Genomic DNA, 26,594 nt, shown 5'->3' on the forward strand with positions numbered 1-26,594 from the left:
GAACACAATGCTGTATAGTAGTAAAATAACACAATGCTGTGTTTAGTAAAATAACACAATGCTGTGTTTAGTAAAATAACACAATGCTGTATAGTAGAACACAATGCTGTATAGTAGTAAAATAACACAATGTTGTGTTTAGTAAAATAACACACTTCTGTGTTTAGTAAAATAACACAATGCTGTATAGTAGAACACAATGCTGTATAGTAGAACACAATGCTGTATAGTAGTAAAATAACACAATGTTGTGTTTAGTAAAATAACACACTGCTGTGTTTAGTAAAATAACACAATGCTGTATAGTAGAACACAATGCTGTATAGTAGAACACAATGCTGTATATTAGAACACAATGCTGTATAGTAGAAGATCAGGATGCTGCTTTCCTGTGTGTGTGTGTGTGCGTGTGTGTGTGCGTGCGTGCGTGCGTGCGTGCGTGCGTGCGTGCGTGCGTGCGTGCGTGCGTATATGATAGAACATAATGCCAAAAATGAAAAGAGCTAATTAGTGTGTGTACGAATAGGAATATCAAATCAAATCAAGTTTATTTTATATAGCCCTTCGTACATCAGCTAATATCTCGAAGTGCTGTACAGACACCCAGCCTAAAACCCCAAACAGCAAGCAATGCAGGTGTAGAAGCACGGTGGCTAGGAAAAACTCCCTAGAAAGGCCAAAACCTAGGAAGAAACCTAGATAGGAACCAGGCTATGAGGGGTGGCCAGTCCTCTTCTGGCTGTGCCGGGTGGAGATTATAACAGAACTATGCCAAGATGTTCAAAATGTTCATAAGTGACAAGCATGGTCAAATAATAATCATGAATACTTTTCAGTTGGCTTTTCATAGCCGATCATCAAGAGTTGAAAGTAGCAGGTCCGGGACAGGTGGCGGTTCCATAACCGCAGGCAGAACAGCTGAAACTGGAATAGCAGCAAGGCCAGGTGGACTGGGGACAGCAAGGAGCCATCACGCCCGGCAGCCCCGACGCACGGTCCCAGGGCTCAGGTCCTCCGAGAGAGAGAAAGAGAGAGAGAAGGAGAGAATTAGAGAGAGCCAAGATTTTCAAAATGTTCATAAATGACAAGCATGGTCAAATAATAATCAGGAATAAATGTCAGTTGGCTTTTCATAGCCGATCATTAAGAATTGAAAACAGCAGGTCTGGGACAGGTAGGGGTTCCATAACTGCAGGCAGAACAGTTGAAACTGGAATAGCAGCAGGGCCAGGCGGACTGGGGACAGCAAGGAGTCATCATGCCCGGTAGTCCTGACGTATGGTCCTAGGGCTCCGGTCCTCCGAGAGAGAGAAAGAAAGAGAGAAGGAGAGAATTAGAGAGAGCCAAGATTTTCAAAATGTTCATAAATGACAAGCATGGTCAAATAATAATCAGGAATAAAAGTCAGTTGGCTTTTCATAGCCGATCATTAAGAGTTGAACAGGTAGGGGTTCCATAACAGCAGGCAGAACAGTTGAAACTGGAACAGCAGCAAGGCCAGGTGGACTGGGGACAGCAAGGAGTCATCATGCCCGGTTTGCCGTGACGTATGGTCCTAGGGCTCAGGTTCTCCGAGAGAGAGAAAGAAAGAGAGAACGAGAGAATTAGAGAGAGCATACTTAAATTCACACAGGACACTGGATAAGATAGGAGAAGTACTCCAGGTATAACCAACTGACCCTAGCCCCCCGACACATAAACTACTGCAGCATAAATACTGGAGGCTGAGACAGGAGGGGTCAGGAGACACTGTGGCCCCATCCGAGGATACCCCCGGACAGGGCCAAACAGGAAGGATATAACCCCACCCACTCTGCCAAAGCACAGCTCCCACACCACTAGAGGGATATCTTCAATATATAATATAATGCAAAGTAACATGTTGGATACTAGTAGTAGTCTTTGGATACAGAGCATTGAATAGTATTTTTGAGTGTGTGTCTGCATATCACCTCTATATAAACCCCTCTCTTTCTCCCCCAGCCTGTGGGACAGCGGCGGCGGGTGCCGAGGACGAGGGTGAGGCCGAGGCCGGCTGGATAGAGGGAGCGGCCATCTTGCTGTCTGTAGTGTGTGTGGTTCTGGTGACGGCCTTCAACGACTGGAGCAAGGAGAAGCAGTTCAGAGGGCTGCAGAGCCGCATCGAGCAGGAGCAGAAGTTCCAGGTGGTCAGAGGTGCTCAGGTCATCCAGCTCCCGGTTGCTGACATCGTGGTCGGGGACATCGCACAAATCAAGTATGGTACGTATGGAAACTAACCTACACCGTGACAGTATCCAACAAGCTTTCTCTGTCCTTAAGCTTGTTCTGAACATCTCCTAACACAAAGGTAATTTGGTTCGGTAAGAATAATGAGGGGGGGTACTCGAGGTAAGGGTCTTCTCGAGGTAAGGGTCCTCTCGAGGTAAGGGTACTCTCGAGGTAAGGGTCCTCTCGAAGTAAGGGTCCTCTCGAGGTAAGGGTCCTCTCGAAGTAAGGGTCCTCTCGAGGTAAGGGTCCTCTCGAGGTAAGGGTCCTCTCGAGGTAAGGGTACTCTCGAGGTAACGGTACTCTCGAGGTAAGGGTCCTCTCGAGGTAAGGGTACTCTCGAGGTAAGGGTCCTCTCGAGGTAAGGGTCCTCTCGAGGTAAGGGTCCTCTCGAGGTAAGGGTACTCTCGAGGTAAGGGTACTCTCGAGGTAAGGGTCCTCTCGAGGTAAGGGTACTCTCGAGGTAAGGGTCCTCTCGAGGTAAGGGTCCTCTCGAGTGTCTAGATGTTCTTCACCATTCGGACATCAGATTTGCCACCAATGCTCCTTATAGGACACATCACTGCGCTCTATACTCCTCTGTAAATTGGTCATCTCTATATACCCGTCGCAAGACCCACTGATTGATGCTTATTTATAAAATCCTCTTAGAACTCACCCCTCCTTATTTGAGATACCTACTGCAGCCCTCATCCTCCACATACAACACCCGTTCTGCCAGTCACATTCTGTTAAAGGTCCCCAAAGCACACGCATCCCTGGGTCGCTCGTCTTTTCATTCCGCTGCAGCTAGCGACTGGAACGAGATGCAATAAAACCCCCACTCACACTGGACAGTTCAAATAATGACATCCACAAGGGGCAGAAATAAGGAGGGCCTGTAGTCTCTGGGGCAGGAGCTGCTTCAGCATGCTTCAGTCCAGCTGGTGCTAAGATAAACTCGGCTAGGCAGATTGAACAAGTGTCCTCGCATACTTCCTTAACAGAAACTTCGCTTGAAAAGTGAGGGGGAAAAAAGCATTGTCTCTCATTGAATGACCACAAAGACTTGAATAATACCTACTGTTGACCAGTCACTGATGAAAGGGTGTAGTCTACCTACTTTGGATTTGTTATTATTTATTTAACCTTCATTCTAGAATCTTCATTCTAGAACCTTCGTTCTAGAATCTTCATTCTAGAACCTTTATTTAACTAAGCAAGTCATTAAAAAACAAATTATTATTTACAATGAGAGCCTACCCCGGCCAAACCCGGACGACGCTGGGCCAATTGTGCGTTGCCCTATGGGACACCAAATCACGGCCGGATGTGATTCAGCCTGGAATCGTACCAGGGGCTGTAGTGATATCTCTTGCACTGAGATGTAGTGCCTTAGACTGCTGCACCACTCGGAAGCCCAGGATTCTCTCGAGAATGTTTTTTATGTGTCGAAACAGCCGGAATAAAACCTCACCGAAGTCCAAAACGAACAAAAACAGCACAAAATGTAGTCATAATATATGCAAAAACTCTTCCACACTGTTTCTGCTGGAAGCATACAGACACCTTCAGACCACTGTGCCATCTGTCCACAATTTTTTTTTATTTTTTATTTCACCTTTATTTAACCAGGTAGGCTAGTTGAGAACAAGTTCTCATTTGCAACTGCGACCTGGCCAAGATAAAGCATAGCAGTGTGAACAGACAACACAGAGTTACACATGGAGTAAACAATAAACAAGTCAATAACATGGTAGAAAAAAGAGAATCTATATACAATGTGTGCAAAAGGCATGAGGTAGGCAATAAATCGAATAATTACAATTTAGCAGATTAACACTGGAGTGATAAATCATCAGATGATCATGTGCAAGAAGAGATACTGGTGTGCAAAAGAGCAGAAAAGTAAATAAATAAAAGCAGTATGGGGGGTGAGGTAGGTAAATTGGGTGGGTAGTTTACAGATGGACTATGTACAGCTGCAGCGATCGGTTAGCTGCTCGGATAGCAGATTTTTAAAGTTGTTGAGGGAGATAAAAGTCTCCAACTTCAGAGATTTTTGCAATTCGTTCCAGTCGCAGGCAGCAGAGAACTGGAAGGAAAGGCGTCCAAATGAGGTTTTAGCTTTAGGGATGATCAGTGAGATACACCTGCTGGAGCGCGTGCTGCGGGTGGGTGTAGCCATCGTGACCAGTGAACTGAGATAAGGCGGCACTTTACCTAGCATAGCCTTGTAGATGACCTGGAGCCAGTGGGTCTGACGACGAACATGTAGCGAGGGCCAGCCGACTAGGGCATACAGGTCGCAGTGGTGGGTCGTATAAGGTGCTTTAGTAACAAAACGAATGGCACTGTGATAAACTGCATCCAGTTTGCTGAGTAGAGTGTTGGAAGCTATTTTGTAGATGACATCGCCGAAGTCGAGGATCGGTAGGATAGTCAGTTTTACTAGGGTAAGTTTGGCGGCGTGAGTGAAGGAGGCTTTGTTGCGGAATAGAAAGCCGATTCTTGATTTGATTTTGGATTGGAGATGTTTGATATGAGTCTGGAAGGAGAGTTTGCAGTCTAGCCAGACACCTAGGTACTTATAGATGTCCACATATTCTAGGTCGGAACCGTCCAGGGTGGTGATGCTAGTCGGGCGTGCGGGTGCAGGCAGCGAACGGTTGAAAAGCATGCATTTGGTTTTACTAGCGTTTAAGAGCAGTTGGAGGCCACGGAAGGAGTGTTGTATGGCATTGAAGCTCGTTTGGAGGTTAGATAGCACAGTGTCCAAGGAAGGGCCGGAAGTATATAGAATGGTGTCGTCTGCGTAGAGGTGGATCAGGGAATCGCCCGCAGCAAGAGCAACATCATTGATGTATACAGAGAAAAGAGTCGGCCCGAGAATTGAACCCTGTGGTACCCCCATAGAGACTGCCAGAGGACCGGACAACATGCCCTCCGATTTGACACACTGAACTCTGTCTGCAAAGTAGTTGGTGAACCAGGCAAGGCAGTCATTAGAAAAACCGAGGCTACTGAGTCTGCCGATAAGAATATGGTGATTGACAGAGTCGAAAGCCTTGGCCAGGTCGATGAAGACGGCTGCACAGTAATGTCTTATCGATGGCGGTTATGATATCGTTTAGTAACTTGAGCGTGGCTGAGGTGCACCCGTGACCGGCTCGGAAACCGGATTGCACAGCGGAGAAGGTACGGTGGGATTCGAGATGGTCAGTGATCTGTTTGTTGACTTGGCTTTCGAAGACCTTAGATAGGCAGGGCAGGATGGATATAGGTCTGTAACAGTTTGGGTCCAGGGTGTCTCCCCCTTTGAAGAGGGGAATGACCGCGGCAGCTTTCCAATCCTTGGGGATCTCAGATGATACGAAGGAGAGGTTGAACAGGCTGGTAATAGGGGGTGCGACAATGGCGGCGGACAGTTTCAGAAATAGGGTGTCCAGATTGTCAAGCCCAGCTGATTTGTATGGGTCCAGGTTTTCCAGCTTTTTCAGAACATCTGCTATCTGGATTTGGGTAAAGGAGAAGCTGGGGAGGCTTGGGCGAGTAGCAGCGGGGGGGGCGGGGCTGTTGGCCAAGGTTGGAGTCGCCAGGAGGAAGGCATGGCCAGCCATTGAGAAATGCTTGTTGAAGTCTTCGATTATCACGGATTTATCGGTGGTGACCGTGTTACCTAGCCTCAGTGCAGTGGGCAGCTGGGAGGAGGTGCTCTTGTTCTCCATGGACTTTACAGTATCCCAGAACTTTTTGGAGTTAGAGCTACAGGATGCGAATTTCTGCTTGAAAAAGCTGGCCTTTGCTTTCCTGACTGACTGCGTGTATTGGTTCCTGACTTCCCTGAACAGTTGCATATCGCGGGGGCTCTTCGATGCTATTGCAGTTCGCCACAGGATGTTTTTGTGCTGGTCGAGGGCAGTCAGGTCTGGAGTGAACCAAGGGCTATATCTGTTCTTGGTTCTGCATTTTTTGAACGGAGCATGCTTGTCTAATATGGTGAGGAAGTAACATTTAAAGAATGACCAGGCATCCTCAACTGACGGGATGAGGTCAATATCCTTCCAGGGTACCCGGGCCAGGTCGATTAGAAAGGCCTGCTCGCAGAAGTGTTTTAGGGAGCGTTTGACAGTGATGAGGGGTGGTCGTTTGACCGCGGACCCGTGGCGGATACAGGCAATGAGGCAGTGATCGCTGAGATCTTGATTGAAGACAGCAGAGGTGTATTTGGAGGGCAGGTTGGTCAGGATAATGTCTATTAGGGTGCCCATGTTTACGGACTTAGGGTTGTACCTGGTGGGTTCCTTGATGATTTGTGTGAGATTGAGGGCATCAAGCTTGGATTGTAGGACTGCCGGGGTGTTAAGCATATCCCAGTTTAGGTCACCTAACAGAACAAACTCTGAAGCTAGATGGGGAGCGATCAATTCACAGATGGTGTCCAGGGCACAGCTGGGAGCTGAGGGGGGTCGGTAGCAGGCGGCAACAGTGAGAGACTTATTTCTGGAGAGATTAATTTTTAAAATTAGAAGTTCGAACTGTTTGGGCATAGACCTGGAAAGTATGACAGAACTTTGCAGGCTATCTCTGCAGTAGATTGCAACTCCTCCCCCTTTGGCAGTTCTATCTTGACGGAAAGTGTTATAGTTGGGTATGGAAATCTCAGAATTATTGGTGGCCTTCCTAAGCCAGGATTCGGACACGGCAAGGACATCAGGATTGGCAGAGTGTGCTAAAGCGGTGAGTAAGGCAAACTTAGGGAGGAGGCTTCTGATGTTGACATGCATGAGGCCAAGGCTTTTTCGATCACAGAAGTCAACAAATGAGGGTGACTGGGGACATGCAGGGCCTGGGTTTACCTCCACATCACCCGAGGAACAGAGGAGTAGTAGGATGAGGGTGCGGCTAAAGGCTATCAAAACTGGTCGCCTAGAGCGTTGGGGACAAAGAATAAAAGGAGCAGATTTATGGGCGTGGTAGAATAGATTCTGGGCATAATGTGCAGACAGGGGTATGGAGGGGCGCGGGTACAGCGGAGGCAAGCCCAGGCACTGGGTGATGATAAGAGAGGTTGTATCTCTGGACATGCTGGTCTCAATGGGTCATAAGGTGAATGCACCAATTTGTAAGTCGCTCTGGATAAGAGCGTCTGCTAAATGACTTAAATGTAATGTAAATGGTGAGGTCACCGCATGTGTGGGGGGTGGGACAAAGGGGGTATCAGAGGTACGGAGAGTGGAACTACAGGGTCCATTGCAAACCAAAGCAATGATAATGAAAACTAGCCTGAACAACAGTATGCAAGGCATATTGATATTTGAGAGAGACATACAATAAGGCATAAAGTGATTGCAGGTCTTGATTGGGAGAGCTAGCTAAAACAACAGGTAAGATAACAGCAGCAATAACAGGGTACTAGTCTAACACAGCAACAACAAGTAAAAATGGCGACGACTAGGCAGAGAGGGTCGGATTAACTACACACAGATCCTGAGTTAAAGCACAGAGCCGACAGATAAAACACAAATAAACAGAATGGAGTACCGTGAATTAATGGACAGTCAAGCATGCATCAGCTATGTAGCCTAGTGATCATAGTGTCCAGGGGGCAGCCGTAGATGGAGCAGGGAGGCCTCCACTAAGCTAGCACGCGGCGTTTAAAGTTAGTAGCCCGGGGGGTGGTCTGCTCAGACGGAGGGGGTCTGCTCAGACGTGGTCGTGTCGACAGAGAATCCAGAGAATCCACGCCGAATGGCGAAAGAGAGGTTGTGAATTGTAGAATTGTGTTTGCTAACTGGTGCTAGCTTCGTGGCAGTGGCGCTAACTGCGCTAGCTGCAAGCTAGCTGTGAGGATCAGAAGTAGTGGCTCAGGGATTACGGCAGGAATCCGGCGTTGTTGTCGAGAGACAGTCCGATGCTGGTAAATTGGTGAGTAATATCCAGGCTAATAACAGGGCTGGTGTCTGTGCAGAAGGTAAAAGCTACTAGCAGCGGCAAAAAAATGGCTAAATTAGCTTGTAGCTGATTTAGACCAGTTGTGATGGATTGGCAGGGCTCTGTGTCGGCAAAAAAAAGGTCCAGTCCAATTGGCAAAAGAGGTATTGTAGCCCAAGAATTCGCTGGTAGACCTCTTCGGCTAGCCGGCAGATGGGCCTAGCTCGAGGCTAGCTCAAGGCTAACTGGTGCTTGCTTCGGGACAGAGGTGTTAGCCAGTAGTAGCCACTCGGTTGCAGCTAGCTAGCTGTGATAATACGGTGTAATTGTCCAGAGCTTGCTTCAGGAATCCGGTGATGTGGTAGAGAAAAAGCAGTCCTATATGCTCTGGGTTGATATCGCGCTTGCAGACTGGCAGGTATTGGCCCGGTATTGAAGCTGGCTGTGTCCGAGTTAAGGGCGAAGACCGCAGCAGTGGCTAACTGACTACTAGCTAGTAGCTAGTTATCTGGCTAGCTTCTGATTGGGGTTACGGTTCTAAAGTATAAAAAAATAGCAGGTCCGTACCACATTGGGTGAGGCGGAATGTAGGAATGTATATTCAGTTCCTAGATGGAAAGTGAAATTAAAATATATACGAAATGTATACGAAAAATACGAATACTATTTACACGGGACAGACAGGACAAAGACACATCCGACTGCTACGCCATCTTGGATTAAAGATGAGCCGTAACAATGAGTCTTAATGGCTAAACTTCCTGTTTTATCCTCATCCTAAACCACAATGAGTTAGCAAGGCGACTCTTAATGGCCAAACTTCCTGTTTTATCCTCATCCTAAACCACAATAAGTTAGCAAGGCGACTCTTAATGGCCAAACTTCCTGTTTTATCCTCATCCTAAACCACAATGAGTTAGCAAGGCGACTCTTAATGGCCAAACTTCCTGTTTTATCCTTATCCCAAACCATAATCCTTAATTTAAACAATCAGAATTAATGACTGAAGTTTTGTATTTGTATTTTATCATAAATCCCCATAAGTTCCTGCCAAGGCAGCAGCTACTCTTCCTGGGGTTTATTATGGACCCATTAGTTCCTGCCAAGGCAGCAGCTACTCTTCCTGGGGTTTAATTATGGATCCCCATTAGTTCCTGCCAAGGCAGCAGCTACTCTTCCTGGGGTTTATCATGGATCCCCATTAGCTCCTGCCAAGGCAGCAGCTACTCTTCCTGGGGTTTATTATGGATCCCCATTAGTTCCTGCCAAGGCAGCAGCTACTCTTCCTGGGGTTTATTATGGACCCCCATTAGTTCCTGCCAAGGCAGCAGCTACTCTTCCTCTGGTTTATTATGGATCCCCATTAGTTCCTGCCAAGGCAGCAGCTACTCTTCCTGGGGGTTATTATGGATCCCCATTAGTTCCTGCCAAGGCAGCGGCTACTCTTCCTGGGGTTTATTATGGATCCCCATTTGTTCCTGCCAGGCCAGCAGCTACTCTTCCTGGGGTTTATTATGGATCCCCATTAGTTCCTGCCAAGGAAGCAGCTACTCTTCCTGGGGTTTATTATGGATCCCCATTATATATCATATATACATTATTATATATCATTAAAGTTTGCTCTCTGTGTACATCCAAGGGCCAGCCGTGCTGCCCTGTTCTGAGCCAGTTAATGAACCATATCCCAAACCTTAATCCTTAATTTAACCAATAGAAATGAATGCCTGAATTGTTAACCAATCGGAATTAATGCCTGGAATTAACCGTAGAGTTGTGTCTTATCCCAAACCTTAACCCTTAACCCAGTCGGAATGAATCCCTTAACAGTAGAGTTGTTTCTCTGCGCATATAACTCATGAGGGAGCTGTGTGCCTGAGTACAGGATGTCGCCACTAGGGGCAACGGTGAGTGCTATTAACATCCAGTAGGGTTGGGTGTTGCTAGTGTGTTGTGAACGGGAGCAACTTCAAAATGTAACATTTGGAGAAAAGTGGAGAAAATGTCTGCCTGACCCTGTAAAACAACACATTTCACTGCACCTATCTGGCGTATGTGACAACAAAAAACCATCTTAAATAGCTTTTTGGTTGTTAAAGCAGCTGTTGTGTTTCAGGTGACCTGCTTCCAGCGGATGGAGTGTTGATACAGGGGAACGATCTGAAGATAGACGAGAGTTCGCTAACAGGAGAGTCGGATCACGTCAAGAAAGACGCTGATAAGGACCCCATGCTGCTGTCTGGTCAGTGGCACACACAGACTAACACACACCAACGCGCGCGCGCACACACACACACACACACACACACACACACACACACACACACACACACACACACACACACACACACACACACACACACACACACACACACACACACACACACACACACACACACACACACGTGCACTCATACACAGGCAAGCACTGCACCCAGGCCTGTATAGTTTACATGCTACCAGGCAGTATGTTATTATAGACAACAGGCCTATATAGTATACATGCTACCAGGCAGTATGTTATTATAGACACCAGGCCTGTATAGTATACATTTACATTTACATTTAAGTCATTTAGCAGACGCTCTTATCCAGAGCGACTTATGCTACCAGGCAGTATGTTATTATAGACACCAGGCCTGTACAGTATACATGCTACCAGGCAGTGTGTTATTATAGACACCAGGCCTGTATAGTTTACATGCTACCAGGCCGTATGTTATTATAGACACCAGGCCTGTACAGTATACATGCTACCAGGCAGTATGTTATTATAGACACCAGGCCTGTATAGTATACATGCTACCAGGCAGTATGTTATTATAGACACCAGGCCTGTATAGTATACATGCTACCAGGCAGTATGTTATTATAGACACCAGGCCTGTATAGTTTACAAGCTACCAGGCAGTATGTTATTATAGACACCAGGCCTGTATAGTTTACATGCTACCAGGCAGTATGTTATTATAGACACCAGGCTTGTATAGTATACATGCTACCAGGCAGCATGTTATTATAGACACCAGGCCTGTATAGTTTACATGCTACCAGGCAGTATGTTATTATAGACACCAGGCCTGTATAGTATACATGCTACCAGGCAGTATGTTACTATAGACACCAGGCCTGTATAGTTTACATGCTACCAGGCAGTATGTTATTATAGACACCAGGCCTGTACAGTATACATGCTACCAGGCAGTATGTTATTATAGACACCAGGCCTGTATAGTTTACATGCTACCAGGCAGTATGTTATTATAGACACCAGGCCTATATAGTATACATGCTACCAGGCAGTATGTTATTATAGACACCAGGCCTGTATAGTTTACATGCTACCAGGCAGTGTGTTATTATAGACACCAGGCCTGTATAGTATACATGCTACCAGGCAGTATGTTATTATAGACACCAGGCTTGTATAGTATACATGCTACCAGGAAGTATGTTATTATAGACACCAGGCCTATATAGTATACATGCTACCAGGCAGTATGTTATTATAGACACCAGGCCTGTATAGTTTACATGCTACCAGGCAGTATGTTATTATAGACACCAGGCTTGTATAGTATACATGCTACCAGGCAGTATGTTATTATAGACACCAGGCCTGTATAGTTTACATGCTACCAGGCAGTATGTTATTATAGACACCAGGCCTATTTAGTATACATGCTACCAGGCAGTATGTTATTATAGACACCAGGCTTGTATAGTATACATGCTACCAGGCAGTATGTTATTATAGACACCAGGCCTATATAGTATACATGCTACCAGGCAGTATGTTATTATAGACACCAGGCTTGTATAGTATACATGCTACCAGGCAGTATGTTATTATAGACACCAGGCCTGTATAGTATACATGCTACCAGGCAGTATGTTATTATAGACACCAGGCCTGTATAGTATACATGCTACCAGGCAGTATGTTATTATAGACACCAGGCCTATATAGTATACATGCTACCAGGCAGTATGTTATTATAGACACCAGGCCTATATAGTATACATGCTACCAGGCAGTATGTGGAGAGCCATTGTATTATGTATCTATATCTATTATTCCAGTCACAGCTGAATGACATCTCCTCATTGGTAGAACAGGGATGTTAGTTCTAATTTAAACAGAGAAAAACATTAGAAGCATGCAGTGTCTTGATATTTATTGTTCTCTGTAATGACTTTCATAGTGAGAAGTAGATGGAGGAATGATATGTATATATTCTCTCTCTCTGTCTCTGTCTCTGTCTCTCTCTCTCTCTCTCTCTCTCTCTGCCTCTCTCTCTGTCTCTGTCTCTCTGTCTCTGTCTCTGTCTCTCTCTCTCTGTCTCTCTCTCTCTCTCTCTCTCTCTCTCTCTCTCTCTCTGCCTCTCTCTCTGTCTCTGTCTCTCTGTCTCTGTCTCTGTCTCTCTCTCTGTCTGTCTCTCTCTCTCTCTCTCTCTCTCTCTCTCTCTCTCTCTCTCTCTCTCTCTCTCTCTCTCTCTCTCTCTCTCTCTCTCTCTCTCTCAATTCAATTCAATTCAATTCAAGGGGCTTTATTGGCATGGGAAACATGTGTTAACATTGCCAAAGCAAGTGAGGTAGATATTATACAAAAGTGAAATAAACAATACAAATTAACAGTAAACATTACACATACAGAAGTTTCAAAACAATAAAGACATTACAAATGTCATATTATATATATGCAGTGTTGTAACAATGTACAAATGGTTAAAGCACACAAGTTAAAATAAATAAACGTAAATATGGGTTGTATTTACAATGGTGTTTGTTCTTCACTGGTTGCCCTTTTCTTGTGGCAACAGGTCACAAATCTTGCTGCTGTGATGGCACACTGTGGAATTTCACCCAGTAGATATGGGAGTTTATCAAAATTGGATTTGTTTTCGAATTCTTTGTGGATCTGTGTAATCTGAGGGAAATATGTCTCTCTAATATGGTCATACATTGGGCAGGAGGTTAGGAAGTGCAGCTCAGTTTCCACCTCATTTTGTGGGCAGTGAGCACATAGCCTGTCTTCTCTTGAGAGCCATATCTGCCTACGGCGGCCTTTCTCAATAGCAAGGCTATGCTCACTGAGTCTGTACATAGTCAAAGCTTTCCTTAAGTTTGGGTCAGTCACAGTGGTTAGGTATTCTGCCACTGTATACTCTCTGTTTAGGGCCAAATAGCATTCTAGTTTGCTCTGTTTTTTTGTTAATTCTTTCCAATGTGTCAAGTAATTATCTTTTTGTTTTCTCATGATTTGGTTGGGTCTAATTGTGCTGTTGTCCTGGGGCTCTGTGGGGTGTGTTTGTGTTTGTGAACAGAGCCCTAGGACCAGCTTGCTTAGGGGACTCTTCTCCAGGTTCATCTCTCTGTAGGTGATGGCTTTGTTATGGAAGGTTTGGGAATCGCTTCCTTTTAGGTGGTTGTAGAATTTAACGGCTCTTTTCTGGATTTTGATAATTAGTGGGTATCGGCCTAATTCTGCTCTGCATGCATTATTTGGTGTTCTACGTTGTACACGGAGGATATTTTTGCAGAATTCTGCATGCAGAGTCTCAATTTGGTGTTTGTCCCATTTTGTGAAATCTTGGTTGGTGAGCGGACCCCAGACCTCACAACCATAAAGGGCAATGGGCTCTATGACTGATTCAAGTATTTTTAGCCAGATCCTAATTGGTATGTTGAAATTTATGTTCCTTTTGATGGCATAGAATGCCCTTCTTGCCTTGTCTCTCAGATCGTTCACAGCTCTGTGGAAGCTACCTGTGGTGCTGATGTTTAGGCCGAGGTATGTATAGTTTTTTGTGTGCTCTAGGGCAACGGTGTCTAGATGGAATTTGTGGTCCTGGCGACTGGACCTTTTTTGGAACACCATTATTTTGGTCTTACTGAGATTTACTGTCAGGGCCCAGGTCTGACAGAATCTGTGCAGAAGATCTAGGTGCTGCTGTAGGCCCTCCTTGGTTGGTGACAGAAGCACCAGATCATCAGCAAACAGTAGACATTTGACTTCGGATTCTAGTAGGGTGAGACCGGGTGCTGCAGACTGTTCTAGTGCCCGCGCCAATTCGTTGATATATATGTTGAAGAGGGTGGGGCTTAAGCTGCATCCCTGTCTCACCCCACGACCCTGTGTGAAGAAATGTGTGTGTTTTTTGCCAATTTTAACCGCACACTTGTTGTTTGTGTACATGGATTTTATGATGTCGTATGTTTTACCCCCAACACCACTTTCCATCAATTTGTATAGCAGACCCTCATGCCAAATTGAGTCGAAGGCTTTTTTGAAATCAACAAAGCATGAGAAGACTTTGCCTTTGTTTTGGTTTGTTTGGTTGTCAATTAGGGTGTGTAGGGTGAATACATGGTCTGTTGTACGGTAATTTGGTAAAAAGCCAATTTGACATTTGCTCAGTACATTGTTTTCATTGAGGAAATGTACGAGTCTGCTGTTAATGATAATGCAGAGTATTTTCCCAAGGTTACTGTTGACGCATATTCCACGGTAGTTATTGGGGTCAAATTTGTCTCCACTTTTGTGGATTGGGGTGATCAGTCCTTGGTTCCAAATATTGGGGAAGATGCCAGAGCTAAGGACGATGTTAAAGAGTTTTAATATAGCCAATTGGAATTTGTTGTCTGTATATTTGATCATTTCATTAAGGATACCATCAACACCACAGGCCTTTTTGGGTTGGAGGGTTTTTATTTTGTCCTGTAACTCATTCAAGGCAATTGGAGAATCCAGTGGGTTCTGGTAGTCTTTAATAGTTGATTCTAGGATTTGTATTTGATCATGTATATGTTTTTGCTCTTTATTCTTTGTTATAGAGCCAAAAAGATTGGAGAAGTGGTTTACCCATACATCTCCATTTTGGATAGATAATTCTTTGTGTTGTTGTTTGTTTAGTGTTTTCCAATTTTCCCAGAATTGGTTAGAGTCTATGGATTCTTCAATTACATTGAGCTGATTTCTGACGTGCTGTTCCTTCTTTTTCCGTAGTGTATTTCTGTATTGTTTTAGTGATTCACCATAGTGAAGGCGTAGACTCAGGTTTTCCGGGTCTCTATGTTTTTGGTTGGACAGGTTTCTCAATTTATTTCTTAGATTTTTGCATTCTTTATCAAACCATTCGTCATTGTTGTTCATTTTCTTCGGTTTTCTATTTGAGATTTTTAGATTTGATAGGGAAGCTGAGAGGTCAAATATACTGTTAAGATTTTCTACTGCCAAGTTTACACCTTCACTATTGCAGTGGAACGTTTTACCCAGGAAGTTGTCTAAAAGGGATTGAATTTGCTGTTGCCTAATTGTTTTTTGGTAGGTTTCCAAACTGCATTCCTTCCATCTATAGCATTTCTTAATGTTAATCAGTTCCTTTGGCTTTGATGCCTCATGATTGAGTATTGCTCTGTTCAAGTAGACTGTGATTTTGCTGTGGTCTGATAGGGGTGTCAGTGGGCTGACTGTGAACGCTCTGAGAGACTCTGGGTTGAGGTCAGTGATAAAGTAGTCTACAGTGCTACTGCCAAGAGATGAGCTATAGGTGTACCTACCATAGGAGTCCCCTCGAAGCCTACCATTGACTATGTACATACCCAGCGTGCGACAGAGCTGCAGGAGTTGTGACCCGTTTTTGTTGGTTATGTTGTCATAGTTGTGCCTAGGTGGGCATATGGGGGAGGGAATGCTGTCACCTCCAGGTAGGTGTTTGTCCCCCTGTGTGCTGAGGGTGTCAGGTTCCTGTCCAGTTCTGGCATTTAGGTCGCCACAGACTAATACATGTCCCTGGGCCTGGAAATGATTGATTTCCCCCTCCAGGATGGAGAAGCTGTCTTCATTAAAGTATGGGGATTCTAGTGGGGGGATATAGGTAGCACACAGGAGGACATTTTTCTCTGTTAAGATAATTTCCTTTTGAATTTCTAGCCAAATGTAAAATGTTCCTGTTTTGATTAATTTAATGGAGTGAGTTAGGTCTGCTCTATACCAAATTAGCATTCCCCCTGAGTCCCTTCCCTGTTTCACACCTGGTAGTTTGGTGGATGGGACTACCAGCTCTCTGTAACCTAGAGGGCAACCAGTGGGTCCGTCTCCTCTATACCATGTTTCTTGCAGGATGACAATGTCTCTCTCTATCTCTCTCTCTCTCTTTCTCTCTCTCTCTCTCTCTCAATTCAATTCAATTCAATTTGCTTTATTGGCATGACGTAACAGTGTACATATTGCCAAAGCTTATTTACAATATAAAAATGAGAATCAAAATTGTCAACGGGACTCTCTCTCTCTCTCTGTCTCTCTCTCTGTCTCTCTCTCTGTCTCTCTCTCTTTCACTCTCTCTCTCTCTCTCTCTCTCTCTCTCTCTCTCTCTCTCTCTCTCTCTCTCTCTCTCTCTCTCTCTCTCTCTCTCTCTCTCTCTCTCTCTCTCTCTCTCTCTCTCACTCTCGTTCTCACTGTCTCTCTGTCTCTCTCTGTCTCTCTCTGTCTCTCTCTCTTTCTCTGTCTCTCTCTCTCTCTCTGTAAATCTCTCTTTCTGTCAACTCTATCATGTAATTACTCTCTTTATACCCATGTCCATAGCTGACACCTGGTTATCTTTGTGTAAATGTGTGTCTTGAGTGTTGGTGTGGTTTACAGTTTTCTTTTCTCTTTGACAGCCAGTCATACATTGATGTAGGATATAATAATTCCCTCTATTTCATAATCTCCCTGTGTGTGTGTTTGTGTGTGTGTGTGCGTGTGTGTGTGTGTGAGCGTGCGTGCGTGTGTGTGTGTGTGTGTGTGTGTGTGTGTGTGTGTGTGTGTGTGTGTGTGTGTGTGTGTGTGTGTGTGTGTGTGTGTGTGTGTGTGTGTGTGTGTGTGTGTGGTGCGTGCGTGCGTGTGTGTGCGTGTGTGGTGCGTGCGTGCATGTGTGTGTGTGTGCGTGTGTGTATGTGTGTCCGTCTACAGGTACCCATGTGATGGAGGGTTCAGGCAGGATGCTGGTAACAGCTGTGGGGGTCAACTCTCAGACTGGCATCATCTTCACACTGCTGGGGGCCGGAGAACCTGTAGAGGAGGAGAAGAAGGAGAAGAAAGGTACGTCCCTCCTCCCTTCCTTTCCTTGGTGTCACTTCTTTTTATTATAAATATAATTATTGTTAATAATAATAATAATATTATTATTACTATTATTATCCTTATTAATATTATTATTTATATCGTTAGTATATAAATAGCATTATTATTATTATTATTACTATTATCATTATTATTATTACTATTATTATTAATATCATCAGATTATTATTAATATTAATAGTATTAGTATTTTTATCATTAATTATTATTATTATTATCATCAGATTATTAGTTACTTAAACTCAGATTATTATTAGTATCATTAACAGTATTATTATTATTATCATTAATTATATTATTATTATTATTATTATTATTATTATCATCAGATTATTAGTTACTTAAACTGCTCCAACTATTGACTGATGAAAGGCACTTCCTGGTAGAACTGCTCCAACTATTGACTGATGAAAGGCACTTCCTGGTAGAACTGCTCCAACTATTGACTGATGAAAGGCACTTCCTGGTAGAACTGCTCCAACTATTGACTGATGAAAGGCACTTCCTGGTAGAACTGCTCCAACTATTGACTGATGAAAGGCACTTCCTGGTAGAACTGCTCCAACTATTGACTGATGAAAGGCACTTCCTGGTAGAACTGCTCCAACTATTGACTGATGAAAGGCACTTCCTGGTAGAGGTAAAGTGTCCATCTTGGATAGGTTTGAATCTCTTTGGTAGGGTGATGCTACTCTAAAACAACTCTGTCCAAACACAATGACCTATGTATACGATGTGCCTACTGGCTGCTGTAGGTGTGGCCTGATTTGGGAAGTGGCCAGCTGTACTCGAAGCTCTGGGTCCTTCTCGTCTCCTTACTCTCTTGTTATCTATGGTTCTATAAACCAACACACAGGTGAGGCAGTGGAGGATGGCCAACAAAACACAGGTAGAGTATCTATCTTTGTGACCCTCAGTCCCCCTGTATCCAATACCCACCAGGACCAACACTGACCCCCCTCTAACTACCCTACTGAACTACCCCCTTCCCTGTCCCTCTAACTACCCCACTGAACTACCCCTTCCCTGTCCCTCTAACTACCCTACTGAACTACCCCAACCCCTTCCCTATCCCTCTAACTACCCTACTGAACTACCCCCTTCCCTGTCCCTCTAACTACCCTACTGAACTACCCCTTCCCCGTCCCTCTAACTACCCCAACCCCTTCCCTGTCCCTCTAACTACCCTACTGAACTACCCCTTCCCTGTCCCTCTAACTACCCTACTGAACTACCCCCTTCCCTGTCCCTCTAACTACCCTACTGAACTACCCCCTTCCCTGTCCCTCTAACTACCCTACTGAACTACCCCCTTCCCTGTCCCTCTAACTACCCCAACCCCTTCCCTGTCCCTCTAACTACCCCAACCCCTTCCCTGTCCCTCTAACTACCCCTACCCCTTCCCTGTCCCTCTAACTATCCCTACCCCTTCCCTGTCCCTCTAACTACCCTACTGAACTACCACCTTCCCTGTCCCTCTAACTACCCCAACCCCTTCCCTGTCCCTCTAACTACCCTACTGAACTACCCCAACCCCTTCCCTGTCCCTCTAACTACCCCTACCCCTTCCCTGTCCCTCTAACTACCCTACTGAACTACCCCCTTCCCTGTCCCTCTAACTACCCTACTGAACTACCCCAACCCCTTCCCTGTCCCTCTAACTACCCTACTGAACTACCCCCTTCCCTGTCCCTCTAACTACCCTACTGAACTACCCCCTTCCCTGTCCCTCTAACTACCCCAACCCCTTCCCTGTCCCTCTAACTACCCCTACCCCTTCACTGTCCCTCTAACTACCCTACTGAACTACCCCCTTCCCTGTCCCTCTAACTACCCCTACCCCTTCCCTGTCCCTCTAACTACCCCAACCCCTTCCCTGTCCCTCTAACTACCCTACTGAACTACCCCTTCCCTGTCCCTCTAACTACCACCAACCCCTTCCCTGTCCCTCTAACTACCCTACTGAACTACCCCTTCCCTGTCCCTCTAACTACCCCAACCCCCTCCCTGTCCCTCTAACTACCCCAACCCCTTCCCTGTCCCTCTAACTACCCTACTGACCAACCCCTTCCCTGTCCCTCTAACTACCCCTACCCCTTCCCTGTCCCTCTAACTACCCCAACCCCTTCCCTGTCCCTCTAACTACCCTACTGACCTACCCCTTCCCTGTCCCTCTAACTACCCTACTGAACTACCCCCTTCCCTGTCCCTCTAACTACCCTACTGACCAACCCCTTCCCTGTCCCTCTAACTACCCTACTGACCAACCCCTTCCCTGTCCCTCTAACTACCCTACTGAACTACCCCTTCCCTGTCCCTCTAACTACCCCAACCCCTTCCCTGTCCCTCTAACTACCCTACTGACCAACCCCTTCCCTGTCCCTCTAACTACCCCAACTCCTTCCCTGTCCCTCTAACTACCCCAACCCCTTCCCTGTCCCTCTAACTACCCTACTGAACTACCCCTTTCCCTGTCCCTCTAACTACCCCAACCCCTTCCCTGTCCCTCTAACTACCCCAACCCCTTCCCTTTCCCTCTGACTACCCCAACCCCTTCCCTGTCCCTCTAACTACCCTACTGAACTACCCCAACCCCTTCCCTGTCCCTCTAACTACCCCAACCCCTTCCCTGTCCCTCTAACTACCCTACTGAACTACCCCAACCCCTTCCCTGTCCCTCTAACTACCCCAACCCCTTCCCTGTCCCTCTAACTACCCTACTGAACTACCCCAACCCCTTCCCCGTCCCTCTAACTACCCCAACCCCTTCCCTGTCCCTCTAACTACCCTACTGAACTACCCCTTCCCTGTCCCTCTAACTACCCTACTGAACTACCCAATTCCCTGTCCCTCTAACTACCCTACTGAACTACCCCCTTCCCTGTCCCTCTAACTACCCCAACCCCTTCCCTGTCCCTCTCACTACCCCAACCCCCTTCCCTGTCCCTCTAACTACCCCAACTCCTTCCCTGTCCCTCTAACTACCCCAACCCCTTCCCTGTCCCTCTAACTACCCTACTGAACTACCACTTTCCCTGTCCCTCTAACTACCCCAACCCCTTCCCTGTCCCTCTAACTACCCCAACCCCTTCCCTGTCCCTCTAACTACCCCAACCCCTTCCCTGTCCCTCTAACTACCCCAACCCCTTCCCTGTCCCTCTAACTACCCTACTGAACTACCCCAACCCCTTCCCTGTCCCTCTAACTACCCCAACCCCTTCCCTGTCCCTCTAACTACCCTACTGAACTACCCCAACCCCTTCCCCGTCCCTCTAACTACCCCAACCCCTTCCCTGTCCCTCTAACTACCCTACTGAACTACCCCTTCCCTGTCCCTCTAACTACCCTACTGAACTACCCAATTCCCTGTCCCTCTAACTACCCTACTGAACTACCCCCTTCCCTGTCCCTCTAACTACCCCAACCCCTTCCCTGTCCCTCTAACTACCCCAACCCCCTTCCCTGTCCCTCTAACTACCCCAACTCCTTCCCTGTCCCTCTAACTACCCCAACCCCTTCCCTGTCCCTCTAACTACCCTACTGAACTACCCCTTTCCCTGTCCCTCTAACTACCCCAACCCCTTCCCTGTCCCTCTAACTACCCCAACCACTTCCCTGTCCCTCTAACTACCCCAACCCCTTCCCTGTCCCTCTAACTACCCCAACCCCTTCCCTGTCCCTCTAACTACCCCAACCCCTTCCCTGTCCCTCTAACTACCCTACTGAACTACCCCTTCCCTGTCCCTCTAACTACCCTACTGAACTACCCCCTTCCCTGTCACTCTAACTACCCTACTGAACTACCCCCTTCCCTGTCCCTCTAACTACCCTACTGAACTACCCCTTCCCTGTCCCTCTAACTACCCTACTGAACTACCCCCTTCCCTGTCCCTCTAACTACCCCAACCCCTTCCCTGTCCCTCTAACTACCCCAACCCCCTTCCCTGTCCCTCTAACTACCCCAACTCCTTCCCTGTCCCTCTAACTACCCCAACCCCTTCCCTGTCCCTCTAACTACCCTACTGAACTACCCCTCTCCCTGTCCCTCTAACTACCCCAACCCCTTCCCTGTCCCTCTAACTACCCCAACCCCTTCCCTGTCCCTCTAACTACCCCAACCCCTTCCCTGTCCCTCTAACTACCCCAACCCCTTCCCTGTCCCTCTAACTACCCTACTGAACTACCCCTTCCCTGTCCCTCTAACTACCCTACTGAACTACCCCCTTCCCTGTCCCTCTAACTACCCTACTGAACTACCCCCTTCCCTGTCCCTCTAACTACCCTACTGAACTACCCCTTCCCTGTCCCTCTAACTACCCTACTGAACTACCCCCTTCCCTGTCCCTCTAACTACCCCAACCCCTTCCCTGTCCCTCTAATTACCCCAACCCCCTTCCCTGTCCCTCTAACTACCCCTTCTCCTTCCCTGTCCCTATAACTTCCCCAACCCCTTCCCTGTCCCTCTAACTACCCTACTGAACTACCCCTTTCCCTGTCCCTCTAACTACCCCAACCCCTTCCCTGTCCCTCTAACTACCCCAACCCCTTCCCTGTCCCTCTAACTACCCCAACCCCTTCCCTGTCCCTCTAACTACCCTACTGAACTACCTCAACCCCTTCCCTGTCCCTCTAACTACCCCAACCCCTTCCCTGTCCCTCTAACTACCCTACTGAACTACCCCTTCCCTGTCCCTCTAACTACCCTACTGAACTACCCCCTTCCCTGTCCCTCTAACTACCCTACTGAACTACCCAATTCCCTGACCCTCTAACTACCCCAACCCCTCCCTGTCCCTCTAACTACCCTACTGAACTACCCCAACCCCTCCCTGTCCCTCTAACTACCCCAACCCCTTCCCTGTCCCTCTAACTACCCTACTGAACTACCCCAACCCCTTCCCCGTCCCTCTAACTACCCCAACCCCTTCCCTGTCCCTCTAACTACCCTACTGAACTACCCCTTCCCTGTCCCTCTAACTACCCCACTGAACTACCCAATTCCCTGTCCCTCTAACTACCCCAACCCCTTCCCTGTCCCTCTAACTACCACAACCCCTTCCCTGTCCCTCTAACTACCCCAACCCCTTCCCTGTCCCTCTAACTACCCCTACCCCTTCCCTGTCCCTCTAACTACCCTACTGAACTACCCCCTTCCCTGTCCCTCTAACTACCCCAACCCCTTCCCTGTCCCTCTAACTACCCCAACCCCCTTCCCTGTCCCTCTAACTACCCCAACTCCTTCCCTGTCCCTCTAACTACCCCAACCCCTTCCCTGTCCCTCTAACTACCCTACTGAACTACCCCTTTCCCTGTCCCTCTAACTACCCCAACCCCTTCCCTGTCCCTCTAACTACCCCAACCCCTTCCCTGTCCCTCTAACTACCCCAACCCCTTCCCTGTCCCTCTAACTACCCCAACCCCTTCCCTGTCCCTCTAACTACCCTACTGAACTACCCCCTTCCCTGTCCCTCTAACTACCCTACTGAACTACCCCCTTCCCTGTCCCTCTAACTACCCTACTGAACTATCCCCTTCCCTGTCCCTCTAACTACCCCAACCCCTTCCCTGTCCCTCTAACTACCCCAACCCCTTCCCTGTCCCTCTAACTACCCCTACCCCTTCCCTGTCCCTCTAACTACCCCTACCCCTTCCCTGTCCCTCTAAATACCCTACTGAACTACCACCTTCCCTGTCCCTCTAACTACCCCAACCCCTCCCCTGTCCCTCTAACTACCCTACTGAACTACCCCAACCCCTTCCCTGTCCCTCTAACTACCCCTACCCCTTCCCTGTCCCTCTAACTACCCTACTGAACTACCCCCTTCCCTGTCCCTCTAACTACCCTACTGAACTACCCCAACCCCTTCCCTGTCCCTCTAACTACCCTACTGAACTACCCCCTTCCCTGTCCCTCTAACTACCCTACTGAACTACCCCCTTCCCTGTCCCTCTAACTACCCCAACCCCTTCCCTGTCCCTCTAACTACCCCTACCCCTTCCCTGTCCCTCTAACTACCCTACTGAACTACCCCCTTCCCTGTCCCTCTAACTACCCCTACCCCTTCCCTGTCCCTCTAACTACCCCAACCCCTTCCCTGTCCCTCTAACTACCCTACTGAACTACCCCTTCCCTGTCCCTCTAACTACCCCAACCCCTTCCCTGTCCCTCTAACTACCCTACTGAACTACCCCTTCCCTGTCCCTCTAACTACCCCAACCCCCTCCCTGTCCCTCTAACTACCCCAACCCCGTCCCTGTCCCTCTAACTACCCTACTGACCAACCCCTTCCCTGTCCCTCTAACTACCCCAACCCCTTCCCTGTCCCTCTAACTACCCTACTGACCTACCCCTTCCCTGTCCCTCTAACTACCCTACTGAACTACCCCCTTCCCTGTCCCTCTAACTACCCTACTGACCAACCCCTTCCCTGTCCCTCTAACTACCCTACTGACCAACCCCTTCCCTGTCCTTCTAACTACCCTACTGAACTACCCCTTCCCTGTCCCTCTAACTACCCCAACCCCTTCCCTGTCCCTCTAACTACCCTACTGACCAACCCCTTCCTTGTCCCTCTAACTACCCCAACCCCTTCCCTGTCCCTCTAACTACCCTACTGAACTACCCCTTCCCTGTCCCTCTAACTACCCCAACCCCTTCCCTGTCCCTCTAACTACCCTACTGAACTACCCCTTCCCTGTCCCTCTAACTACCCTACTGAACTACCCCCTTCCCTGTCCCTCTAACTACCCTACTGAACTACCCCAACCCCTTCCCTGTCCCTCTAACTACCCCAACCCCTTCCCTGTCCCTCTAACTACCCTACTGAACTACCCCTTCCCTGTCCCTCTAACTACCCTACTGAACTATCCCTTCCCTGTCCCTCTAACTACCCTACTGAACTACCCAATTCCCTGTCCCTCTAACTACCCCAACCCCTTCCCTGTCCCTCTAACTACCCTACTGAACTACCCCAACCCCTTCCCTGTCCCTCTAACTACCCCAACCCCTTCCCTGTCCCTCTAACTATCCTACTGAACTACCCCAACCCCTTCCCCGTCCCTCTAACTACCCCAACCCCTTCCCTGTCCCTCTAACTACCCTACTGAACTACCCCCTCCCTGTCCCTCTAACTACCCTACTGAACTACCCAATTCCCTGTCCCTCTAACTACCCCACTGAACTACCCCTTCCCTGTCCCTCTAACTACCCTACTGAACTACCCCAACCCCTTCCCTGTCCCTCTAACTACCCCAACCCCTTCCCTGTCCCTCTAACTATCCTACTGAACTACCCCAACCCCTTCCCCGTCCCTCTAACTACCCCAACCCCTTCCCTGTCCCTCTAACTACCCTACTGAACTACCCCCTCCCTGTCCCTCTAACTACCCTACTGAACTACCCAATTCCCTGTCCCTCTAACTACCCCACTGAACTACCCCTTCCCTGTCCCTCTAACTACCCCAACCCCTTCCCTGTCCCTCTAACTACCACAACCCCTTCCCTGTCCCTCTAACTACCCCAACCCCTTCCCTGTCCCTCTAACTACCCCTACCCCTTCCCTGTCCCTCTAACTACCCTACTGAACTACCCCCTTCCCTGTCCCTCTAACTACCCCAACCCCTTCCCTGTCCCTCTAACTACCCCAACCCCCTTCCCTGTCCCTCTAACTACCCCAACTCCTTCCCTGTCCTTCTAACTACCCCAACCCCTTCCCTGTCCCTCTAACTACCCTACTGAACTACCCCTTTCCCTGTCCCTCTAACTACCCCAACCCCTTCCCTGTCCCTCTAACTACCCCAACCCCTTCCCTGTCCCTCTAACTACCCCAACCCCTTCCCTGTCCCTCTAACTACCCCAACCCCTTCCCTGTCCCTCTAACTACCCTACTGAACTACCCCTTCCCTGTCCCTCTAACTACCCTACTGAACTACCCCCTTCCCTGTCCCTCTAACTACCCTACTGAACTACCCCTTCCCTGTCCCTCTAACTACCCCAACCCCTTCCCTGTCCCTCTAACTACCCTACTGAACTACCCCTTCCCTGTCCCTCTAACTACCCTACTGAACTACCCCTTCCCTGTCCCTCTAACTACCCTACTGAACTACCCCTTCCCTGTCCCTCTAACTACACTACTGAACTACCCCTTCCCTGTCCCTCTAACTACCCTACTGACCAACCCCTTCCCTGTCCTTCTAACTACCCTACTGAACTACCCCTTCCCTGTCCCTCTAACTACCCCAACCCCTTCCCTGTCCCTCTAACTACCCTACTGACCAACCCCTTCCTTGTCCCTCTAACTACCCCAACCCCTTCCCTGTCCCTCTAACTACCCTACTGAACTACCCCTTCCCTGTCCCTCTAACTACCCCAACCCCTTCCCTGTCCCTCTAACTACCCTACTGAACTACCCCTTCGCTGTCCCTCTAACTACCCTACTGAACTACCCCCTTCCCTGTCCCTCTAACTACCCTACTGAACTACCCCAACCCCTTCCCTGTCCCTCTAACTACCCCAACCCCTTCCCTGTCCCTCTAACTACCCTACTGAACTACCCCTTCCCTGTCCCTCTAACTACCCTACTGAACTATCCCTTCCCTGTCCCTCTAACTACCCTACTGAACTACCCAATTCCCTGTCCCTCTAACTACCCCAACCCCTTCCCTGTCCCTCTAACTACCCTACTGAACTACCCCAACCCCTTCCCTGTCCCTCTAACTACCCCAACCCCTTCCCTGTCCCTCTAACTATCCTACTGAACTACCCCAACCCCTTCCCCGTCCCTCTAACTACCCCAACCCCTTCCCTGTCCCTCTAACTACCCTACTGAACTACCCCCTCCCTGTCCCTCTAACTACCCTACTGAACTACCCAATTCCCTGTCCCTCTAACTACCCCACTGAACTACCCCTTCCCTGTCCCTCTAACTACCCCAACCCCTTCCCTGTCCCTCTAACTACCACAACCCCTTCCCTGTCCCTCTAACTACCCCAACCCCTTCCCTGTCCCTCTAACTACCCCTACCCCTTCCCTGTCCCTCTAACTACCCTACTGAACTACCCCCTTCCCTGTCCCTCTAACTACCCCAACCCCTTCCCTGTCCCTCTAACTACCCCAACCCCCTTCCCTGTCCCTCTAACTACCCCAACTCCTTCCCTGTCCCTCTAACTACCCCAACCCCTTCCCTGTCCCTCTAACTACCCTACTGAACTACCCCTTTCCCTGTCCCTCTAACTACCCCAACCCCTTCCCTGTCCCTCTAACTACCCCAACCCCTTCCCTGTCCCTCTAACTACCCCAACCCCTTCCCTGT

At 48.0% G+C, this 26,594-nt stretch overlaps 1 protein-coding gene across 17 annotated transcripts in view; it reads left to right on the forward strand.

Moving 5' to 3' along the window:
• LOC139553097 (plasma membrane calcium-transporting ATPase 2-like) overlaps positions 1–26,594 on the forward strand; it is a 256,276-nt gene that overhangs the window by 132,717 nt on the left and 96,965 nt on the right. For 9 of the 17 annotated variants that reach the window (XM_071365073.1, XM_071365100.1, XM_071365086.1 and 6 more), the window contains exons 4-6: positions 1,984–2,241; positions 10,274–10,399; positions 17,114–17,242. In XM_071365073.1, coding sequence (XP_071221174.1) covers positions 1,984–2,241; positions 10,274–10,399; positions 17,114–17,242 — 513 coding nt within the window. Of the gene's footprint in view, positions 1–1,983; positions 2,242–10,273; positions 10,400–17,113; positions 17,243–18,140; positions 18,174–26,594 lie in introns of all 17 variants that reach the window. The other 8 variants (XM_071365060.1, XM_071365054.1, XM_071365079.1 and 5 more) reach the window with 1 other exon arrangement.

This window comes from Salvelinus alpinus, chromosome 2 (genome assembly GCF_045679555.1).
Source record: "Salvelinus alpinus chromosome 2, SLU_Salpinus.1, whole genome shotgun sequence".
NCBI lineage: Eukaryota > Metazoa > Chordata > Actinopteri > Salmoniformes > Salmonidae > Salvelinus > Salvelinus alpinus.